At 38.4% G+C, this 18,035-nt stretch overlaps 2 protein-coding genes across 7 annotated transcripts in view; one reads left to right on the plus strand and one right to left on the minus strand.

The window, feature by feature from the left end:
• Positions 1-7,819, plus strand: part of tle2a (TLE family member 2, transcriptional corepressor a) — a 38,548-nt gene extending 30,729 nt beyond the window's left edge. For 3 of the 5 annotated variants that reach the window (XM_065246757.2, XM_065246765.2, XM_065246789.2), the window contains exons 9-20: positions 256-351; positions 2,880-2,924; positions 3,028-3,189; positions 3,493-3,613; positions 3,941-4,146; positions 4,225-4,304; positions 4,482-4,731; positions 4,819-5,066; positions 5,154-5,301; positions 6,140-6,290; positions 6,376-6,452; positions 6,948-7,818. In XM_065246757.2, coding sequence (XP_065102829.1) covers positions 256-351; positions 2,880-2,924; positions 3,028-3,189; positions 3,493-3,613; positions 3,941-4,146; positions 4,225-4,304; positions 4,482-4,731; positions 4,819-5,066; positions 5,154-5,301; positions 6,140-6,290; positions 6,376-6,452; positions 6,948-7,055 — 1,692 coding nt within the window. In that variant the 3' untranslated portion in view covers positions 7,056-7,818. Of the gene's footprint in view, positions 1-255; positions 352-2,879; positions 2,925-3,027; positions 3,190-3,492; positions 3,614-3,940; positions 4,147-4,224; positions 4,305-4,481; positions 4,732-4,818; positions 5,067-5,153; positions 5,302-6,139; positions 6,291-6,375; positions 6,453-6,947 lie in introns of all 5 variants that reach the window. The other 2 variants (XM_065246773.2, XM_065246782.2) reach the window with 2 other exon arrangements.
• Positions 7,820-8,434: 615 nt separating this feature from the next.
• tle2b (TLE family member 2, transcriptional corepressor b) overlaps positions 8,435-18,035 on the minus strand; it is a 62,762-nt gene continuing 53,161 nt past the window's right edge. For both annotated transcript variants that reach the window (XM_065246820.2, XM_065246802.2), the window contains exons 11-20: positions 15,598-15,756; positions 15,343-15,484; positions 15,097-15,266; positions 14,905-14,981; positions 14,564-14,813; positions 14,243-14,490; positions 14,008-14,155; positions 13,773-13,923; positions 13,466-13,542; positions 8,435-10,443 (exon numbers count right to left, since the gene is read on the minus strand). In XM_065246820.2, the coding sequence (XP_065102892.1) occupies positions 10,336-10,443; positions 13,466-13,542; positions 13,773-13,923; positions 14,008-14,155; positions 14,243-14,490; positions 14,564-14,813; positions 14,905-14,981; positions 15,097-15,266; positions 15,343-15,484; positions 15,598-15,756 (1,530 nt within the window). In that variant the 3' untranslated portion in view covers positions 8,435-10,335. The remainder of the gene's footprint in view (positions 10,444-13,465; positions 13,543-13,772; positions 13,924-14,007; positions 14,156-14,242; positions 14,491-14,563; positions 14,814-14,904; positions 14,982-15,096; positions 15,267-15,342; positions 15,485-15,597; positions 15,757-18,035) is intronic.

An 18,035-nucleotide genomic window follows, 5' to 3' on the forward strand; every position in this document is an offset into this window, starting at 1 on the left:
TCTCTCTCTCTCTTTCTCTCTCTCTCTTAGTGCAGACTGGCATGCATTAGGCAACTCTATTGCCTGTGGGTCCAGCAGTTATAGAGCTGATTTGATTTATCCCTCGTCTCCTACATCATTATCTCTTTCTTCTCTTGCTGCTCGCTCACACACATAGACACACACACAGTCTCTCTCTGTCTCTCACTCCTCTGTTATCCTTTCACCCTCTTCCACTCTCATTTTCTCATATCTCTTTTCTTCTTCCTCTCTCAGAGCTCCCTCTCAAATGGAGACAAAGGCAGGCCTTCAGACTACCTCAGCAATGGAAAAAAGAGGAAAGCGGATGAAAAGGAGTTTATGACAGACTATGTATGTGCTTTTTTTGATGCTTAAAAATAAATGCGGGTCAACGTCATCTTATTATCTTTCACATGTTTTATTTTAAATAATTCTTCACCCAAAAATATAAAATTTTGCCCTCTGTTAGTTCATTGCAAACATGTATGATGTTATTTTATCCATGGTGCATATGTGGTACATCTTTGAAGAATATTGTGTGTCATGACTTTTTTCCAAGGAGTCACGAATGCGAAACTCGTCATGTGTGTGGATTGTCATGTCAAAATGTGTGTATTGTATTGTGAACCTAAATGCATTGTGTGTCATGTCAAAATACATGCCTGCTACAGACACCTCATAAGGGTTTATGATAAAAGAGAGCTGGCGTTTGCTAGATACTCATTTAATCTTAAGTGTAATCTAAGTTTAGTGTAAAAGGGACACTCCACTTTTTTTGAAAATATGCTAATTTCCAGCTCCTCTAGAGTTAAACATTTGATTCTTACCTTTTTATAAATCCATTCAGCTGATCTCCGGGTCTGGCGCTAGCAATTTTAGCATAGTTTAGCATAATCCATTGAATCTGATTAGACCATTAGCATCGCGCAAAAAAATAACCAAAGAGTTTCAATATTTTTCCTGTTTAAAACTCGACTCTTCTGTAATTACATCGTGTACTAAGACTGACAGAAAATTAAAAGTTGTGATTTTTTTAAGCAGATATGGCTAGGAACTATACTCTCATTTTGGTGTAATAATCAAGGACTTTGCTGCTGTAACATGGCTGCAGCAGGCGTAGTGATATTAAGCACTGCCTGAAAATAGTCCTCTTGGTCTCTTTTAATGGCAGGGGCTATTTTTTCGGGCACTGCAAAATATCACTACACCTGCTGCCATGTTACATCAGCAGTCCTTGATTATTATGCCAGAATTAAAGTATAGTCCTAGCCATATCTGCCTAGAAAATTGCAACTTTTAATTTCAGTCAGTCTTCGTACACGATGTAACTACAGAAGAGTCAAGTTTTAAATAGGAAAAATATTGAAATTGGTTATATTTAGCGTGATGCTAATGGCTAGAGAAGCTGGAAAATTAGCATATTTTCAAAAAAGTGGAACGTACTTTTAATTGATAGATATGAACATCTCTTTTATCATGAACCATTTCAATGTGTATGCAGCAGACACGTATTTTAATATGACACGTGATGCACATAGGTTCCCATGATGCACCAAACATACATTTTGACATGACGAGCAACACAAGTGACAATCTGAACACACATTTTGTTTTTCGGAAGCACCGGCCGCCACTGATTGTGTGCATTCTTTCCCAAAAAACTACTTAATTTTAAGTTATAGTCCATACAATGGTTTTTAAAGAATATAATTTTTTATTTTTGGCACAAAGCTATGCTATGATAGATGTATATTATAAATCCTTTTTTTTGTTTATCATTAACTCTTGAATACTTTAAAAATGATTGATTACTGACAAGTAATTATTAAGTATAAATATATTCATAGATTAAAGGCCCTTGCGCTGGAATGAGCTCCTCTCCTATGTTGGCACAGATTTATGATTAAACTGAAATTTCATTACGACTGCCACTAGGGGCAAACTCTGACAGTCGTATCCGGTTGTAGTGTACAATGGAAAGGCGGTTTAGCCTATATATCTTTCAAATATTAAAAAAGAAAACAGGAAAGGGAAATTTTAGTCATAAGAAGACTGACTATATGTTGTGAATACTTGAAATATAGCAATTTATGAAGGTTTAAGAGTTATAAACAAAAGAAGTTTAAGAGCTATTATTTACACTTACACTTTTTGTGCAGTGTTCATAGTTGAACTATTAACATTTGGCTCTTGAAATATTAAAGACAATATGAGTTTTCAGTAATTAAAAGGCAAATTTCTGTATACAAGTAGTGTGCATCATTTTTTAAAATGCATGTTTTTTTGTTTTAAATATGATCTATAACAAAAAGTAGCAAAACAACTTAAGTTATAACATAATAGTATATTTTATAGGTAAAAGTAAAAAAAGGTAAAAATAGGGGTAAAATTTTGGCCGGCATCATATTTAAAATGTTTAAATCTGGCCCTCGAAGAAAAGTAGTTGAAGACCCCTGGTTTAGGTGAATCCAGCACTAGGCCTTAGTTATATTCAGACATTTAAGTAGTTTTGACAAACAAACCTTTCAAAATACAATAGAGGTGTGCATCTTGCGTGTTAAGATATGTCAATACAAGGTGTTTTTAGATAACAGAAGCTCAAACATGCTTTTAAGTTTGGGATTAGGATAAGCCCTGTCCAGGAAACCACCCCAATATGTTTTTATTTCTATCATATGACTTTTAAAATCTTTAGTGTTCTGGTCTGCATTATTTTTTTGGTCATTTTGTTCTCATGTCAATTATATGTAAAAACATTTTTGTGTTTTCCAGTAAAAAGCTTGGAATTATTCAAGTAAATGAGGACGATGTACATTTCTGGGTGAACTCTTCCTTTACGTTCCTTAAGTGAAATGCATTTTACCTCTGTTTTGTTTTAGGGCAGTGACGCGGAGAAAAGTGACGATAATTTAGTCGTTGATGAGGTCAGTTCGTTTTACCGACAAACTATAAACAAGGCCGACCATCGGAGCGTCGCGTTTCCCCCTAATTAATCCATCCTGTTTTGTGTGTGTTTTCCACCCTCAGGATCCTTCTTCTCCACGGAGCGTGCAGTCTTATTCCTCCAGAGAGAACGGATTAGATAAACTCCCCCCTTCCCGTAAGGAAGCTCTGCCTCAGGCCAGCCCGACCTCGCTGGCTTCCTCCAGCAGCGCAGCCTCCCCCTCACGCAGCAAAGACCCCCCACCGGTACATTACATACATATACGCATACACATGTACACACAAACAAGCATCTTTACAGTAATACGCAAGCATCTCATTTAACAAACGAACACATGCATGCTTCTCAAGGACACTTTTATATAGTTCCCCCCCACCCCCACACACACTTTGTTCTGCAGTTCTCGCTTTAGTTGCCAGTCACTTAAAAAACGCAAATACAGACAGTTTCAGCTTGCAACCGCTGCATCTTTTTCTAGCTTTTCATTGACTAAAGCGTCCTTGAATAATTAATGTGTGCAAATGCAAATGTGCTTTACGACCTTTCAGAGAGAGAAGTCCAGCACTCCGGGGATGAAGCCTGGCACACCCATGTCGCAAGAGTCGTCCACCCCAGGCCCCAGTGTCCCACCTCAGTTTCGCCCCGGGAAACCAGGCGTTGACCCTCTTGGTATGATCGTGTAATCCCAATAGTCCTGGTCTTTAATTTGACGGTTTAATACAACCAGATTGAATGTCTATATTAAAGGGGTTCTTGTTTACTCAGCCAGCAGAGGGCAGTAGTGGTTTTTCTATGTAGTGAGCACAACTAACTGTGCACTGTGCACTTACTATATACTGCATGCTCTTTGAAAAAACTACTAGAGCACATTATGCAACAATAATAGTATATGGGTCAATATTGACCCCAAATTAAATATGCGCCTTTTAGGTATATATTAAAATGTAAATGCGATTAGGAGAGATTTAATGCACTTCCTGTTTCTGACTTTCTTAGCATTAGGTCTGAGGAATCCGTTAGCTGTGCAGGGCGCCTATCCTCCAGGTGCTTTCGGACTACCTCCACCGGGAGTTAACGGGGATTTGGCGGGGGCCGCTGGATACGGCGCGGGTCTCCATCTCGTTTCTCCTCAGATGAACGGTTCAGCCGCAGCTGCCGCCGCCGCAGCAGCCGCCGCCGCCGGATACGGACGCTCACCTGTGGTAAGGGACACGCTACCTGTGCATCTCTATGGTGTTTAAATAAAACAGTTTATCTAATCATTGTTCTTGCTTTTCAAGGTGGGCTATGAGTCTCCTCACCCCCACATGAGAGTACCGGGGTTACCCGCTGGACTGCAATCTGCAGCTTCCGGAAAACCGTAAGTATCTCTGCTAATGTTTCTCACACTTGGTTGCATTTGATATTTGTTTTCATTCTTTTGTGAATGTGACTGCCAAAACTAACACGCACAGAATAGTGCTTGCATAATAAGTGATACCAAAAAGCACTTACACAAGTCTTTATTTATCATTGACCTTTTTTTTTTTCTTCCCAGTGCTTATTCGTTTCACGTGAGTGCAGATGGTCAGATGCAGCCTGTGCCCTTTCCTCCCGATGCCCTCCTCGGTCCGGGTATCCCTCGACACGCCCGTCAGATTCACACCCTTAGTCATGGTGAAGTGGTGTGTGCGGTCACCATCAGCACCTCCACGCGTCACGTCTACACCGGTGGCAAAGGCTGCGTCAAAGTGTGGGACATCAGCCAACCAGGCAGCAAGAGTCCGATGGCCCAACTGGACTGTTTGGTAAGAGTCGTGTACCTAAACTGGACAAGGATGAACTTGGGTGTATCATATTTTGTTTAATTGATTTTGACCCTTTCCTCCAATCAGAACAGAGACAACTACATTCGCTCCTGTAAGCTTCTCCCTGATGGGCGGACTTTAATAGTCGGGGGCGAAGCCAGCACGCTGTCGATCTGGGACTTGGCCACGCCCACTCCACGCATCAAGGCCGAATTAACGTCCTCGGCTCCGGCCTGCTACGCTCTGGCCATCAGTCCAGACAACAAGGTCTGTTTCTCCTGCTGTAGTGATGGAAACATCGTGGTCTGGGATCTGCACAACCAGACGCTTGTCAGGTATCTAAACGCTTTTGGCTGAATGTTCTTCTTCATGTGTGTTTGAACTTCTAGAGATGATGTAATGTAATGTATCTTCATTTGTAGGCAATTCCAGGGTCACACAGATGGAGCCAGTTGTATCGACATCTCCAACGATGGCACCAAACTGTGGACCGGAGGTTTAGACAACACGGTGCGCTGCTGGGACCTGAGGGAGGGACGACAGCTCCAGCAGCATGACTTCACCTCACAGGTACAGCACAGTGTTTATTTTTGCTAATGTATTACAAGCCAATCATATGGCTGCAGTTACTAAAAGTTTAGTCGTCTAAATTGAGAAATGATTTTGTTGGTGCCAGATGGTCTCCCTAGGAGACTTTTCTCAGGAAAACATTAGAGATCAAAGAAAATGAGACAAAACAAACACTCAATGAGAGGTGTTTTTGTGGATGAAAATGCTTTGGTTCAGAGCTCAGATGGTTCATGCTAAGGGAAAGCAATGAATTACAACAATACAAAAGCATCTCTAAATGCCCACATCTTAGCTATACACTGTAAAAAATTATTTTCTTCATGATTTCTTAGTATTTTTGTCTTGTTTTCAGTAAAAAATATCTAAAAATTTAAATTCTTAAAAACGACCCATGAAAATTAGTCTAGTTTGTAGACCAAAAATATCAAATTTAAGTGATTTTGTGCATAAAACATGCAAAAAATCTCCTAATTTGGTGAGCAAAATCCTGAAATTTTTTCTTAAACACTAAATTGGCAGATTTTTTGCTTGTTTTATGCACAAAATCACTTAAATTTGATATTTTTGGTCTAAAAACTAGACGTATTGTCTTGGGTCGTTTTGCTTATCAAGAAAAAGCATCTTAATTTAAGAATTTTTTGATATTTTTACTGAAAACAAGACAAAAATACTAAGAATTTTTTCTTGAAAATTATTTTTGCCAGTGTAGATGTGAATTTGTTTGTTTTTTAGATTTTTTTTATCAATTTATTACACACAAAAAAATGTTATGGCCTAAAAGTACTTTGCCTCTATTTTCAGTATATTTCCAATATTTCATGTGTTTGTGCGCACACAGATCTTCTCTCTGGGTTATTGTCCTACGGGTGAATGGCTTGCGGTCGGGATGGAGAGCAGTAATGTTGAAGTGCTGCACGTCTCCAAACCTGACAAATACCAGCTGCACCTTCATGAGAGCTGCGTTCTCTCGCTCAAGTTTGCCTATTGCGGTACGTTGACTTTTTTTACTCGACACTGCAAATTATGGAAAATTATGTCTGTTTGGGAATTTAAAATCTCTTTTCTTTTTTACAGGTAAATGGTTTGTAAGCACAGGCAAAGATAATCTACTGAATGCATGGCGAACTCCGTATGGATCAAGCATATTCCAGGTATTGTGTTGTGTTCGGACAAGGTGGTGTCTAGTTAATTGTGTGTGTGTGTGTGTGTGTGTGTTAATAGCACTTTTAACTTAAAAAACATTTATTAGTATTGCCACATAAAATGTATCTGTCCATTTTGCACGGGTTGACAGAATAACACGTCGGATATCGGATTTTGCGTAAAATAAAGAATTAACTTTTCAATACTGACCTGATACAATACTGATTTTTTTTTTTATCGCATTTACTGTGTTTTGGAACCAAACTCTTCATTTTAATATTTTACACATTTTTATTAATTAATTGTAATTGAATTTTTTTCATCAACTAACAAATCCCCTGCAATTCCCAAACCCCTGTTTGGAAAACCCTGATTTAAGTCTCAAAAGCATTACTGATCCCACTTTTCATTTGATCCTGTTTATGTCAGCATTCATGTTGCAAATACTGATCCTGGATCAGCACATACAGCTTAAATCCTAACACTATCTTTTTTGTTTCTAGTCTAAGGAATCATCCTCGGTCCTCAGCTGTGACATCTCTCCTGATGACCAGTTCATAGTCACTGGCTCTGGAGATAAGAAGGCTACTGTGTATGAAGTCATCTACTAAACTGAATGTGTCTGGATCAACATTCGTATTGAAAAAAATCTGACGGAGATCGGATCCCTCTTTATTTTGCCTCTGATGGACACTGACATAAATATGGACTCCAGGACGGCCATACTTTTCGTTGGAATGCCGCTTGGAACAATGAGCCCTGGAATCAGACTGTTTATGTTGTTTGTTTTTTTTAATGCTGTGAGAAAGCTGGTAGTCTAGCTTTGAAAACATGGATATTCTCCAAAGACCTTTTCTTTATCTTCTTGTTCTATCTTTCTTTTTTTAACAAGATGAAACCTCTGTAGTGAATATAATAGTAAAAGAAATCTTATTTTTTTAGCCTTTTCACGGAAATGGACAATTTATGGAGCTGCAGCATATGAGTGAGACCTAAAGGAATACCTTCATTGATCAAGTTTCCAAAAGCTCACCTCATGTACTGACTGTATTATGATTGTATGGATGATGTATAAGATGATGGGCTCTGATGTTGAACAAAGATCTGGATTTTAATGTGTCTTCAGGGAAACGGCTGTAAAGACGTTCAGTTTATGTCCTTTCACATGAATACTGTATGTTGGAGCATGTTGAAATTTATTTCGACTGTTTGGTCGCAAACTTGGTATGTATGAACTGTAAATAAAGCTGTTTAAAAGCCGAAAGACGCTTGCGCTGTTGCATTCTTGGGTTATAAACGCTAACTTTGCTCTGAAACTTTGTGTTTGCTATTTTTGCAGTGTGCAATGTTTGAAAACTGTTGAAAACAATGATTCCCATTATCTTTGATTGGTGCTAGATACAAAGAAATGTTGCTCTACATGCGGCTGATTCCTATATAATAAATAAAGGGTCTCTATAATAAATAAAGGCTATATCTATATTGTTTATAAAGGCAACTCCAAACCCCGAGTTGGTTAAAAAAGAATAATAAATAAACAATTTTGGGTTTACATATTTTCTATGTCTAGACCCCCTTATGCTATTTTTATTTATTGTACAAAAGCTAAATTTGTTTGGATATGTTGATAAAATTGGCATTAGATAAAATGTTGGGTTTGGCTCGGCTCAAAAAAAGCTAAGCAAACTAATATTGGATTTTTGCTTTAAACTTTTTTAATAGATCCACTTTTGGGGTTAAAAGTTGCTTCTACAAATACAAATGCTGATACAGTATAAGAAGAAATAAGGAAGGATAAAAGAATGAAACATTTTGTCGTAACATAAACTGTGTCTGGCAATGACAAGTGCCCGATTTTTCGTTAAGATATATGACCGTGCTACATTAACGGGTATGAAAATTCTCAATAAACAGCCCCTTTCCGCAAGCAACAAAATTTTTACTTTTCTTTGTCATGTGTGTTTCACAAATGTTGACCAAAGACCACAACTTGACAAGATGAACACAAGTTTAATTTTCAATGTATACATATCTTTTACATCACATGGGAAGTGCTACAGGGGATATCACAGCGATGCCTTTGGAAAAAAGTTCCTTGGCTTTTAACAGTCTTTAACAAAAACGTAACAGTGTATGCTGTTCTCGGTATAGAAACAATGTGTAACGTAAGATTATATAGATACAGATATTATTGATAACATGGGGTCAAAGACAGATCGTGCAGTAAGACGGTCCATCTTAAAACGAAAGACAACGCTGTTTGTAAGCAGCCATATATTCAGCAATTTATGAAAAAGAACACATGGGACATTCCGCTTAATAACAGACTGATCAAAACACTATTGCCATAAAAATGAAAGAATCTATTGATTTTATACAATTCCTCCTTTTGTTTGGAAAGCTCACAAGCAAAACATAAGTTGACTCATCTAACAATCTGAGAATTGGGAAAAGGAGTATAGATCAAAAGAATTAAAAACAAAAAATTATTTCCCATGTAGTATATAAATCCTGTTGAATCCATCCTTGAACATTTCCCGGTCAAGTTGGCAACCACAGCTCTTCTTATTCATGGTGTGCACCAGGGACCTGTATTTCAACCTCTCACATTTTAATCAAACTGATGCGAGAACAGGTTGCATTACACTTTTACCTTTACATTTCTATTTTTTATACCCAAATAAGATATTTCTGTATTCAAAGTTAATAATTAAATCACATGAAAACAAGTACATCCGTATGATAATCCACAGGATTTGAAATGAATTGTAAATATATGCAGCATGTTTTAGCCTTGCTCCTCATTAGACACCAGCTTGTGGGAAAAGGAAAATTAAATGCAGGTTGGAGAATAAGTCTGGGATCTGCCACATGAATGTCTAATTGGGTTGAATTGGAGAGCAGAGAATTGTTTGCATGCCCATATATCGTGTTCAACCGGAGACGCCCCGACGTGAGCTTCAGAACAGTTTGTTTTCTTAGGGGAAGTGATGCGCTGTCTTGCCTACACCCTATTATGGAGGGAGTTGAGGGTAATGAAATGATTGTCTGGTGTTGGTGTATCTATAAGTAGGCAATCCCTAAATACCCACTGTCTTCTATGTGGCTTTTTCTTTTAGCTCACCGCCTGTGCTAATTAACTCTCACTTGCTATACGTTTGGAATCAAACACTAGAATACTGCTTACTAGGCAGTATATACTATAAACACCAAACTATTCTTTTTTTTAAAAATAGCACATTCAGAGATTATACAGTATGCAGTTATTGCAGTTTAATAACATAACATGTTTACTTGTTGGTTTCGGTTAAAAAAAAATTGGCCAAAACACGCATTGTATCGTTGCCTCCAACAGTCCGTCTCATACAACGTACACCTTCCATGCTTTAGTCACATAATTAAGTAATCTCAACACAAGTCATTATTTCAGTCCATTTACACATTTATAAGTATCCGTGTAATAATCATTATAATAGCGAGTAATTATCGCAAAATAACCCTGATCGCACTAGGTTAGTTTTTGATTGTATATAAGTGTTTTTCTTACATATGGCTTCTTTATTGTGTATAATTAAGTTAATTGCATCATGGGATACATCATCCCACTCAGTGTCTTCGGGTTAGCTTAGCCGGATAAACAAATTTTTGGCAATTGCATTATGTCATAAGGGTCTTCTTGATGCATACACCTACAGTGCTTACCATAAATAAGTTGCAACAAAGCCATTGCCTTCTTCTGTCTAACTATGAAAAACAAAGGGAATTTGATGGGATGAATGCACCAGAATGAATATAGCACACAGCAAACAAAAGAGCCATGGTTGCCTGCCGCTGCTGCCATGATTGCGTATTGCTCACCCGTTCCAATTTTTCAATCCCTCTTTTCTGCATTCAGTATACCACCTCATATACTGTGGCTTTCTTATCCCCAGAACCCGTTACAATATACTTGTCGTCCGGGGAGACGTCGCAACTTAGAACGGACGAGGACTCTTTAGACTAGAAGAAGAGAGAGAGACAGAGAGAAAATGAGATTCACAAATAATGATAAGATCAAGTTAAATCTCACTGTGTCACTAGAGGCGTGAAACCATTTTCGCATTTAAATCGACAACAGCACGCATCAGTGAAACAAATGGCGAGTCAGTGAGCAACATCATGCGTCTTGTTTTAAAAACAAGTTTTGCTCTTTTTTTTAGGTTGACTTCGATAAACAGACATTTCGTGTCTGCATACAGATGGGCTTTTGTTTCGGTGTGTTAATTGTGTAGCACAATTAAGAGAGGCATTCTCAAGAGTGAGGAAACAAAGAGCAAAGAATCACAGAAAGAGAGCCAATGTGGAATTGCTATACTATTTTTTGGAAGGCAAAATATAGATTTTAAGGTACACTTCAACTAAAAATTTTTAACTATGTGCACAGTTTTTCAACCCTCATGCTTATTATAAAGTATTTATTATAAAAATATTTACTTACCCTCAAGCCATCAGAGTTACATATGTTCATTCTTTTTCATACGAACACATTCAGATATTTTTGCTTTTACAATCTTTATTACAGATTAATATAGGGTCCAGCTCCTTCAAGTCCAAAGAATGTGGATTAATCCTTCGCAAAAGTAATCCACATAGCTCCAGGGGGATAAATAAAGGCCGTTTGAGGGTAATTGATGCGATTTTGTAAAATAAATATCCATATTTAAAACTTTACAAACAAAACTAACGACAGTAGCTTCCGGTAACGTAATGTGAAGGACTTTTCATAGAGATCAGATGCAGAGAGATCCTCAAAACTTACATGGACATACAGCTGTTTGCCCTACGGCGATACTTCCAGGTTTCCAGGATATTTAGGTTGCAAAAGGTGGTGACCTGGTGGATAATATCGGTACTGTAATAAAGTACAGAGAGCCGTGTACTTTATTACACGGCTCTCTGGAATGCTTGATTCTGATTGGTCAGTTGAGACATTTGCAGGTTCGTTCTTTTCAAATAATAACCGCTCCAAAATAATAACGCATAGCCGGTACTACTTGTACGATTAAAATCGCTCCGTGCCAATAAAGATTACAGTTTGGCGCCATCTTGTGACAAACACTGGACAACCATAATTAAGAATGGAACATTTTGACATTAATTTTAACATGTATGGAAAAAAACAAAACATTTAAACAGTGGATAGAAGAACGAACAACGACAAAACACAGAGAGCTTACTGAGACTGAACTTGACAAAATAGAGCATGACAGCTACGAAGCCAACACACAAATAAATACAGAATGGGCATTAAAACTTCTTAATAAGGTATTACGATCATTTTATGCATCTGTGCAAAGTTTCGCGGAAGGATAAAAATTTAATTTAAAACAAATATGCCAATAAAATGTTTCAAATTCATATTCATGTCCAGCTTCGCGTCGGGTCCTGATCACACTGTCGGGGCTTATTTCCCGATAACTACCGGCTTCCTCTACATTATCCCTTACTTAACTCGTGTGTCCTTTTAAATGCAAATAAGCTGATCTCTGCACTAAATGGCAGTGCTGTGGTTGGATGGTGCAGATTAAGGGGCGGTATATCCCCTTCTGACTTCACAATGGGAGCCAAATTTCAATGACCTATTTTTTCACATGCTTGCAGAGAATGGTTTACCAAAACAAAGTTACTGGGTTGTTCTTTTTCACATTTTCTAGGTTGATAGAAGCACTGGGGACCCAATTATAGCATTTAAATATGGAAAAAGTCAGATTTTCATGATATGTCCCCTTTTAAAGTTTCTGCTAATATGACAATTAACAGCCATTAAAGGAGCGCTCACGCTTTAATATTAAATTGACAGGACTGCCTCTGTGGTTTCCTAGGAGAAATAAAATGCTGCCCCGCACTGCTCTTTTTTAAAGTGACCAAAAAAGGCAGTGCGTTTCCAAGCATTTAAAACGCGTTTGGTGTGATTGGCCCCTTAACGTGCATTCAAAAAAGAGTATCAGCGTAGTGTACGTACTTTTCGTAGTGACGTATTACATATGTGGAGGGCGGAGGCACAGAGCAGGGAGCAAAACATCCCTCCGGATACGTTATACATCACTACAAAAAAGTGCGGACACTAGGGATGGATGGATGGATGCACATTCTTTGTACTTGAAGGAGCTGGACTCTATATTCATCCGTTAGAGATAATGGAAAAGTGGTAGGACATTTTCAAAAATATCTGAATATGTGTTCATATGAAAAAGGATGGACATATGTAACTCACAAAGATGATAAAATTTCAGTGCCAATACTGATGTTCGATTACTTAGATTAACGTATCGATACAATAAATATGGATCGTTGTCTTTATCACTACTTGTCTCAAATTATGATGTCATGAAATACAGGATGAGTTCTGATGCATTTTTCCACACATTTTTTGTAAGAAATAATGCTTTTATCTGCCGATACCAATTATAGGTCAATATATCGGTGCATCTCTAAAAAAACAAAAACACGGTAGTGCATTTTGTCCTTTTGGAGTTTACAACAAAAAGAGCATAAGAAACAATAGCTTGAACATTCAAGCAAAATATGGTTCTGTGAAACAAAGAAAACCTTGACAGAAGAAAATCACACATCAGTTTTTTTAGTGCAGTAAACATGGCCACAATCTTACAATAATACCACACTCTAATTGACTAAGAGTATCAAAAGACTTTTTTGCTTTTTGAAGCTAGTTTTGCCTTTATATGATAGATAGTATGTAATGAGAGGACAGGAAAGTACAGGGTGGAGAGAGGGGTATGGGTTCTCGAGCTACAACATCGGCAAAAGAAATATTAACATAATTTAATAAACAATGGGTGGTGTATATAAATGAGGGGTGTATAAAGGTGTATAGGGATGTATATACGGTAATCACAAATAAAACATTTATGTATATTTGCCAATTTAGGAGAACAAAGGAGATCGCATCCCTCTCTGTTCAACCAACCATTCAACTAACAAATCCTCTCCCTCTTAAAAGAAAAAAATCCAGACAACACACCTGGAATATACTTGCTCCATATGGTGTCCTCCATGCATTGAGCAGATTGTCTTTTCCTGTACTCACAAACCATTTTCCTAAAACACATACACAATGAAACATCATCATCATCATCATCAGTCATTACTTTACCTTTACAATCACTTTTAAAAAGTTCAAAACCGTACGAATAGCGTTTATCTTAAAGACCGTATAAATAATAAATGCCTTTATAAATAAACATGATGGGTAGAGTACTTTAAAAACCACAAATTATCCACGAAATCACTGTGTCACAATTTATCTCAATTCAAGCTATGAGACGTACCGCAGTAAGCAAACTTGAGCGAGAGTACGCAGCTCTCATGAAGGTGCAGCTGATATTTGTCCGGTTTGGAGACGTGCAGCACTTCAACATTACTGCTCTCCATCCCAACCGCAAGCCATTCACCCGTAGGACAATAACCCAGAGAGAAGATCTATGCGTATACAAATAAACAGATCGATAGATGCCAAACTAATTGAATGTATCACAAATACACTTCCAAAATTGGCCACAGTACCTGTGAGGTGAAGTCATGCTGCTGGAGCTGTCGTCCCTCTCTCAAGTCCCAGCAGCGCACCGTGTTGTCTAAACCTCCGGTCCACAGTTTGGTGCCATCGTTGGAGATGTCGATACAACTGGCTCCATCTGTGTGACCCTGGAATTGCCTACAGATTAAGATACATTACATTATATCATCTCTATAAGTTCAAACACACATGAAGAAGAACATTCAGCCAAAAGTGTTTAGATACCTGACAAGCGTCTGGTTGTGCAGATCCCAGACCACGATGTTTCCATCACTACAGCAGGAGAAACAGACCTTGTTGTCTGGACTGATGGCCAGAGCGTAGCAGGCCGGAGCCGAGGACGTTAATTCGGCCTTGATGCGTGGAGTGGGCGTGGCCAAGTCCCAGATCGACAGCGTGCTGGCTTCGCCGCCAACTATCAAAGTACGCCCATCAGGAAGAATCTTACATGAACGGATGTAGTTGTCTCTGTTCTGATTGGGGAAAAGGATCGAGATCAAAGATATGACTACAAAGTCTAGCTAAAAAGAGAGTCTCAGATCTTACCAAACAGTCCAGTTGGGCCATCGGACTCTTGCTGCCTGGTTGGCTGATGTCCCACACTTTGACGCAGCCTTTGCCACCGGTGTAGACGTGACGCGTGGAGGTGCTGATGGTGACCGCACACACCACTTCACCATGACTGAGGGTGTGAATCTGACGGGCGTGTCGAGGGATACCTGGACCGAGGAGGGCATCGGGAGGGAAGGGCACAGGCTGCATCTGACCATCTGCACTCACATGAAACGAATAAGCACTGGGAAGAAAAAAAGGTAGGTTTGGTTTAAAATGTTTTGTGTGCACACCCAAAAAAAATACTGAAGGTGACAAAAAGAGGAGAAACTTACGGTTTTCCACCAGTGGAGCCGGGCAGTGAGGAGGACAGCCCTGAAGGCCTAAGATGTGAACGGGGTTCATACGCTACCTGTAAGATAAAACATTAATGAATCAAGTTGTTACCTGGATTAGACAAAAGTGCATAATTGGTAACATTGGTTAATGCATAAGCTAACTTTCCAATACAAAGTGTGTGCTGTTACCATAGGACTGCGTGTGTAGGCACTGGCCGCGGCACTGATTTGAGGCGAGAGCGTGAGCGAGCCACCGAACCCACCCGGACTGGCCAGCTCTCCATTGAGCCCAGCGTGAGACACCACCCCAAAGTGAGTCGGGTAGGAACCGGGTGTCATGGTCAGGGGACTTCGCAGGGCTAAATAAAACAGGCAGTGATATAAATGTTTACATTTATAGGACTTATAGTCAGGTGAAGGCGATATAAAACACACCCAAAGGATCTGCTGAAGAGGCCGGTTTGTTGACCAAGCGTAAACAGGAAGTGCTGGGCCCAGGTGGACCAGGGGTTAGGGAGTCGTGGCGAGAAGGAGAGGAATTGCCCGATTTAGAGGAGGGCGACTGGGACTTCTCTGTCTGCCAAAAAACAGATAGACAAGTTATACAGTAAACCATCACTAATATGTATACATGTGACCTACATTGCATCACAAGGTATTCATTTTATCAAGGTATAACAACATTCGTACTTGTACTGTGTCCTTGTTCTTGCCAGGAGGTGGACTGTGTGGTGGGGTAGCTGGTGGTGGACTGGGGGACAGTGGGAGCTCCTTCCTTAAATTTGGGACTCGGTCTAAACCGTTCCCGTGAGGAGAGAGAGGAACACTGCCCACCGGAGAGGAAGCCTCCTGGAGAAGAAAGAGAGAGAGACAATTTGGTGCTTGCATATATTTGCATACACGAGGTGTTGCTTGGGTGTTCTGAAGGTTACTGGGGCATTGCTATACAGTTGCTATAGTGGTCTGGGTGGTTTCTTATCCCCCAAATCAAGCAAGCCCATCCTCAAATTTCTGTGATATTTAGTGCAGGGCATAGAGTGCATCTGTCTGTTTTTGAATCTTTGCTTTCTTTTAAATTGCTGAAAATCAAGGCTCCCCTTGTGATGTCAGAACCATCCAACCACGGCACTGTCATTTAGTGCATAGATCAACAATTTTTTGCATTTAAAAGGACACACCCAAAAATCATGGCATCCTATTATTATTATTTTTTTTTTAATATTGTGTTTTTTTATAAATGACTTATCTCTGAGAGCTTTATTATTATTTTTTAATTCATGTGCCCTCATAATCTTTAATCAAAAATGCAATTCTCCTCCCCTCCTCATAACGATCTCTCTTTACTTCCATTTACGAGGAATGGCTTGAGGGTGGGGCCCGGGAAAAGATCGCAGTGATTAGCAAACAGCAACATGACCCAACTTCCAACAATTAAATCAATTCTCGATGGACGAATATAAGTCCCGTCCTACCTTTTTTCTCATTTCAGAAGTCGAATATACGACGGAGAAAACTTCCGTTTCATTGTGACTTTAAACTGTAAACAATGCACTGTCACTTTAATTGAGCGCAAGCAGTGCACCAATATTACATTTTTACAGTCATTATTCAGACTGATATCTACCGATAGCGATAGTTTGGTAATTATATTAACTTGCTAGAGCCCAAATTCATAAAATTTCCTGTTGACTTTTGATGGAGAGTTTATATCGGCCATAGAGACAGAGCGCAGTTATGCTCATTTGAAAACCACGCCCACCGGGGGGAAACAATCCAACCGTCTCCATTGACTTTGTATTACGTGAGCCTGCCTCCTTGTCATTTCTGGCTTATAACAAAAACAGAATAATGCCTAAAAACTGCTGTGTGACAAGGTGTACAGCTAACAAGCTAAAAAAAAACAGAATTCCGTTTTTATAAAAGATCCAACTAATTTATGAAAAACTGAAGCCAAAACTTTATTTACTAATCTAAACTCCATGTATGTTTTGATAATCGTTCTGAATCTGTTCTCTAACAAAATTCCTTCACAAAAATACAATAATTTAGCTTTTTGCTTAAAAAAGTTATATAAAAAATACCCATATTCAAGAGTTTATAAGCAGAAAAAATATAGATAGGATGAAACGTTTTTTTTTTCCCCGTTTTGTTTGTTTGTTTATTGTTTGTTTGAAAGCAGAGGGCCTGTTCTTTCATTTGATATATTTGGATTTTTATATATTTTTAGAAGAAAAATTTCCTGGAAGGCATTTAATGAAACTTTTGTAAAAATCACAAAAAATGCCGGTAGGGAATTAGTTAAACTATCACCCGATAGTGTGAATTATTGCTTTTATCGAGCTATACCGGCTGTCGGGCAATACCCATTTAAATTTTTTTTTAAAGTTGTACATGTAATAGAATTTAAATTAAGTCTCAATCACATCTTCATTCACTCATCCATGTTACAGCAAAGGCCAAAGTTAAGTATAAAAAATAATAACAGTTAAGCTTGCCATAGAAAACACTACTAATTAGTTCACACACAGACATTTATTAATCTGGATTTCATCACAACAAGGCCTCATCTATTTGCTCTCTCTAGCTCTCTTTATCTCATTATGTCAGACTTTGTTTACTCGCATTAAATGAAAAAAACGACTGCTGAGATTTTCTTTTTTAATGCTCGGTGTAATGTTGCATGAATTCTGATATTTTTGTTTGTAAAATGCTGTAATTATGCAGTGGGGTCACATATTAAATAAAACTCTGCAGTCCTGAGTGACTTCGGCTGCTCGGCGGTTAATAAACAATACTGATTTGCCTGTGCGATGTTATCAGCAATTACGATATGAGTGACGTTTAATAAAGCAATGGAAATTTTTGTTTATTATTGTTGTTGATATTTTGTGTTTTAGGATCAAATACAAATGTTATTAGGATCAGTGACTAATCAGGTATAATTTGTAAAATCACTATTTACAAGTCCGCTCTTACATATAATTTAGTGCTAGCGAACGGTATGCATATTTTGCGTGCTGTCCAACATATTTGACATATTTGTCAAAGCTTAGCCCAAACCCATATATATTTGTGTTCTTCTGCATAAAGTATTTACATTTTTTTTTTTTTGATAAACTAATCCTTTA

Source organism: Paramisgurnus dabryanus, chromosome 24 (assembly GCF_030506205.2).
Source record: "Paramisgurnus dabryanus chromosome 24, PD_genome_1.1, whole genome shotgun sequence".
NCBI classification, from domain to species: Eukaryota; Metazoa; Chordata; class Actinopteri; order Cypriniformes; family Cobitidae; genus Paramisgurnus; species Paramisgurnus dabryanus.